This window comes from Thalassophryne amazonica, chromosome 5 (assembly GCF_902500255.1).
Source record: "Thalassophryne amazonica chromosome 5, fThaAma1.1, whole genome shotgun sequence".
Classification (NCBI taxonomy): Eukaryota; Metazoa; Chordata; class Actinopteri; order Batrachoidiformes; family Batrachoididae; genus Thalassophryne; species Thalassophryne amazonica.
Window position 1 is genome coordinate 72,141,267 of NC_047107.1, and position 6,000 is coordinate 72,147,266.

Sequence of the window (6,000 nt, forward strand, 5' to 3'; positions counted from 1 at the left end):
AACTAAAGGGTCTGGGGATCTAATACTGTTGACGCTGGATATGTCAGAAAGGGTGTATGTTGAGTCCCAGATGTCTTTGTAGTGAGGCAAGAGTACTACCGCTGTGCTATTGGTTCACCCCTCTAATCAAATTAACATATTCATCATTAAAACTTAGTTCATTTATCACCGAAATTCTCAGTGATGTCATTAACTAACTTTAAGGCAGTGAATGTTTAACATTGTTACTGGTTTTTGTGGCACACATTGTTGCTGTGTGTTTAACTGCTATTTAATGAATTGTAATTATTGGTTCTTAAACGTGCAGCAAATTATTTCTCTACTAGTAGATGTCACACTAGCACCAATTTTTCAGGACCAAAACAAAGCTTCCCTCCTTAGCTGCTTCTGCCCAACCCTTCATTCCTCTGCATGGAACAGAATGAACACAACTTGGAGCCTTTTAAATGGTCTAAATCAAATCAAATTTATTAATTTATATAGCGCCAATTCACGATGAAATTGTCTCAAGGCGCTTCACACAACATAAAAAAAAACTGAATTAAAAATTTAAAACACAATAAAAAGATGACCATAAAAGAATACAAGAATAAAAACACATAACACTCATGATAAAACAGGGAAAACAAATGAGTCTTTAAACGTGACTTAAAAGTCTCCACAGTATCCGACTGCAGAATGTGTGCCGGGAGATCATTCCACAGAGCTGGGGCACGGTAGGGGAAAGCTGTGTGACCTGCAGACTTTTTATTCACACTGAGAACACATAGAAGTCCTGCATCTGAGAATGCAGGGCCCGAGCTGGTACATAGGGCCTTACCAGGTCAGCCAGGTAGGGAGGTGCAAGTCCATGAACAATGTTATAAACTAATAACAGTACCTTAAAATCCGATCTTGCAGCAACTGGAAGCCAGTGCAGGGACGCCAAAACGGGATTATTGTGGTCAAACTTTCTGCTTTGTGTCAAAAGTCTGGCAGCAGCATTTTGAACCAGTTGAAGACCCCTAATCCTGGACTGCGGCAAGCCAGAAAATAGAGCATTACAATAGTCCAATCTAGAAGAGACAAATGCATGAATCAAAGTCTCAGCATCAGCCATAGACAGGATGGGACGAATCTTCGCTATATTTTGTAAATGGAAGAAAGCAGTACTTGTAATGTCTCTCATGTGCAGATCAAAGCACAACGTAGGATCAAAAATTATTCCAAGGTTCCTCACTTTATCCGTATGATGTATAACACACGAACCTAAGTTAAGTGCTAGCTGATCAAATTGATGCTGATACCTCGCTGGACCAAGAACCATAACTTCAGTCTTATCAGAATTTAAGAGTATGAAGTTACTAGACATCCAACTTCTTACTAACAGCTCAGTTATTATCCTCTGAATGTTATTTCAGGAGGAATTTCTTGAATATCCGCGACATTGGTGTAGTGAGTACTGCTGTGTGTTTATAAACATGGGGAGGAGCAACTGACTCATATGGCAGTACTTGCATGTATTAAAATTGCACAAGCAGTAATTTCATGCACTAAACATGCACATGCCTCTGTCCCACGAATGTAAACGGGGAAAAAAAAGCTCTGATACAAAATACACACACACACACGCGCACACGGAGTGTTGCTTCATCCTTTGCACAGGATGGCATTATGCCATTAAATATTTACACAGGAAAATAACTTTAAGAATTCATGCTTATATGTGTATCAGTTTTCTTTTTTGTTTACTTTCGAGTTCAAGCTGACAGATATCCAGCTTTACCCATCAACATATCTTTGGATGTCATGGAAAATCCAGCTGTCCTTAATGTTCATTGACCTACATGTTTACTGTGTACTTGTAAAAGCAACATTGCTGTTTCCATTTGCCTACATAAAAGGCAAGTCAGGCATGTGTTTGCAATCATCCACGTCACTCTGATTTCCTTCAAAGCTTGGCTGTTATAGAGGTCATGATAAAGGACAAAGGGTACTTTGCAGTTACGTTTCTTGCTGCTCTGTCACTGGGCATTTTCCATATTTCAGCACGGAAGGGAGAGTAAGATTCTATTTTTATATGTTAAACAATTCTGACCCCCTGCCTTCACCATTCAGCTTATTTAAATTTTAGCTCAGTGTTTGACTGTTTTTTTTTAATTGATCGAGTAGTCCTATAGCGTATGAGTCATGTATGATTTAAAAAAAAAAAAAACACTAAACATTCTGACCTCAGAATTTGGGATATAAAGAAGCCTAATTTATGTCACATGTCTTCAGGATATAGTTGGCGTGTCGTGACTTTCTGAATGCTAGAGGATAAAGAGGGAATTACTGCTTGATTAGCTTGCATAGAGTCATTGTTGAAGTTGCTCTTAAGGTTAATGTGTTGCATTTAAAAGGTCTGGAAGTACTTTGAGCTTTTCTTCTTTGTCTCACACTACGCTGATGATGCAAACACTATAAAACTGAACTCAGTCCACTGTGATGTCTCTCCTGTAGATGTGGTGAAGCAGTTGAGAAGAATAAGCACCTGATCACAACAGACCAGAAAGAGTACCAGCAGGAGCTGAAAAAGAACTACAACCGTCTGAGAGAGAGCCTGAGGCCAATGCTGGAGAGAAAAATTCCTGAGCTGTATAAACCCATCATCAAGCCTCGCCTGGAGAACAGGTAAACATACTCCCCAAGTTTATGGCCAGAAGTGTTTTGACAAAAGAATGTAAAACTATGTTATTGATTTTTGCACCATACTAAATGATTAAATGATTTTGTAGCCAGGGGAAAGTCAGAGCAAATATAATTGGGCAGAGATCCAATACAATATCCTTTCTGTGTCAGCTCTACTCACTAAATTCAAGGTGCACACACTGAGGTAAAGTTGATCCACAGTTACACCCATGTACTAAAACAGTTTCTCATTTTTACATATTTATGATCTTGACTGGCAGTTATACCAGTTCGTCACAGAGAACTGCAGTTGTTCTAAAGTCAGAGGCTTTGGTTACACAACAGTATGTCACTGAACACAGCTTGTATTAAATTTTTGATGTTCAGTGTCCAAAGGTTGCATTAAGTGATACAGATTGAAAAATCACAAATTATAATTTTAATTTAATTTAATAAAGCACCTGAGAAGGTTACATGGGTCAAAAACATAGTGGAATTATCTGTAGTCTGAATTTTCCAATAGGTTGAAAAAAGTTAACACACCACCTATGACCTTTGTTCCAGTGCAGAAAAAATATGGAAAATGAGCGCTAATGTGATGAGATTCCTATCTACGCTTATGCATGTAGCACACACCCTTATACAAGGAGACTTGGATTCATATTCACCCACACATCAGTGCGAAGAACCCTGAAGGTCCTGACCTGTATAGTGGGAGTAATCCCAAATTAATTTTCATTGCCCAAGGACAGTTTGAGCGCAGACGGTAGCCACAGATCAACACACCAACCAGCTTTACCATCTGACTCAAAGATGATCTGATGTGTTGTATCAGATCATCAATAAATTCTGTCCCCTTGGTGACTCATGACAGGATGAGTGGCAGCAGAAATCATGCATTAGACACGTGCATAAATAGTTTATTTAGCACCAATCTCAGCAGGTATGGTGATGTAATACTGTACGTCACTCCTGCATGTACAAACAAAATGGAAATCAACGCCAGGAAATGTAAAAATGATCCCACATTTGCATATGGCACTGTTTATGTGCACAAACTGATGCATAAATGGTCAGTTATGGTATCACTGGATCACAATGAAAGAATTTACACAAATTGGTGTCCATCATGTAAGGCACAAGCATCACACTCTGAGTGACCTGTCTGTTCCTGTCTTTTTCCCCATCACCTGTCTGCCTCCTCTCACAGAGATTCCTTCAAACATCTAAGTTTACGCAGAGCTCAAGAGGAAAACTCCTGATGCCACGGTTCTCCTGAGAGCGCTGCAGAGGGGAGGATGAGGAAGATGTCAAACAATCGAGAGAGAGAAGTGGAGATGGGATGAAAACGAGTGATAGACGTACTTTTCTCTGCAAGGAAGACGAATGGTGTCCATGATGGTGGGCTCCAGTTTCTCAACAACTTAAATGCAGCATATTATTACTGCTCGCTGCATGTCTGGTTTCATAATGGTACGGTTGTTTATTACAGGAAGCAGAAGGAGGAAGCAGGTTGAGCACATAGGATTCTGAACGTCTGTCTTACTGAGCATTTTGCTGTAAAATGAGAGTATTCAGATGTTTTTTTTTTCCACTCTTTTCCCTTTAGAAGACTGCAAGTCTGAATAATGGTGCAAACACTTCCTCTGTGTTGGTCAAGTAACAGACTGGAGTTCCTCTCTGAGGTCCTTGCTGGCCCAGGGCCTGGATATATGTGTGTGTGTTTATTCAGATAGTGCATGGAGTACAATATTTTGTTGCCATGCTGAAGTCACTTTGTACTCTGTGATGATAAATGATACTGTTATGCGCTAAAGGGCCTCTGAATTTCCACACTGAGCGTCTGTACATTTTCTGCCAGTTAGAACAGCAAGAGGATAGATTTCTGCACTGGAAAAATGGATACAAAATCTTGCGTTAACTGAAGGCTGTTCTTGTCTTTGTGTTGTTTGACATAAGTGGTTGTAGAAAGTCAAAGTCAAAGAGATGCTCCTCGACTCTAAACTGATTAGGAACACTTATTAGTAACACCTCCTTCTGTATATATTTGAATAAATTTAACTTTTACAAAAATGTTGACAGTAATTATGGGAAAAAAACATTTTTCATTTTACTTTTAAATAATTGCAATAATAATTGTTTGGTCTGCAGGATTCAGTGACTTAGTATACTGTACATTGCAGTAATTTAAATGTCTATTCGTTCATTGACAATTTATGACCATGCACACAGCAACAAATGTAGTCCCTTCCAACTAAGGTACCTAAGAGGAAATGTAATATTTAAAAAGTCACTCGATTTATGTTTATGCCATGTGCCAGTGTATATATTCCAAAAGACAAAATAACTGCTTTCCATTGTTATAAAGTACTAACCTGATTATAGTCTACTTCCATGAAACAACTTCATTTGTTATCTTGGAGTTAATTTAAGTTTTCCAGCATTTAAATGTGTTTTTGTGTACAAAGTGGGCATACATTTTTCTGTATGTTGTTAATACTCACTTTATTGTTTTCACCTCACTTGCCAGGTACATCAATTATTTATGGGCTGTTGAATGTTACATCATTTTATAATTGGTAAATAAGATGAAAATGAGTTGTACAAACTAATTATTAATTAGATAATATAAAATAACATCCCCACATTGTAACATACACCTTATTTCTAAGTGTTGTAAGATATGGTGGAGGTATTCATCCATGTCTGTTCCATTACATTAAGTGTATGTTTATATGTGTTGTAGTCTATTAAATGTTGCATTTTAACTTGTCATGCATACATTGTCATGGTCGGGTACCTGAATAAAATTTAATATATTATTAATGACTCTACATGTTAAAAGGAAAATTGTTGAATACGGCATAATTCCAGCATACACAAAAAGCTCTAACCAGGCTCAATTTTTCCTGCAGGACACATTTTGTATCGGCTGGACTGAAAGGTGTAGGAGGTGAAAATATCACAGGATTACGCAAGAGACCTGAATATATATAAAACAAAACAAAACAAAAAAATGCTGTGGTGATGTTTATTTTTTATTTTATAGGTTATAACTCTTATTACACACACACACACACACACACACACTCTCATCTTCAACCGCTTAATACAATTAAGGGTCGTGGGGGGCTGGAGCCTATCCCAGCAGTCATAGAGTGTGAGGTGGGGTACACCCAGGACAGGACACCAGTCTGTCACAGGGCCACAAACAAACACAGTCACACCCACTTGCACACCTATGGACAATTTAAAGATTCCAATCCACCTGATCCGCATGTCTTTGGTTGTGGGGGGAAACTGGTGCACCCGGAGGAAACCCACACAAACACGGGGAGAACATGCAAACTC

General features: G+C 38.5%; 1 protein-coding gene across 3 annotated transcripts in view; it reads left to right on the top strand.

Annotated features, from left to right (window-relative positions):
• The window catches only part of dock8 (dedicator of cytokinesis 8), a 187,996-nt gene extending 182,525 nt beyond the window's left edge, over positions 1–5,471 (top strand). For all 3 annotated transcript variants that reach the window (XM_034170521.1, XM_034170523.1, XM_034170524.1), the window contains exons 47-48: positions 2,482–2,652; positions 3,860–5,471. In XM_034170521.1, coding sequence (XP_034026412.1) covers positions 2,482–2,652; positions 3,860–3,911 — 223 coding nt within the window. In that variant the 3' untranslated portion in view covers positions 3,912–5,471. The remainder of the gene's footprint in view (positions 1–2,481; positions 2,653–3,859) is intronic.
• Positions 5,472–6,000: the final 529 nt, after the last annotated feature.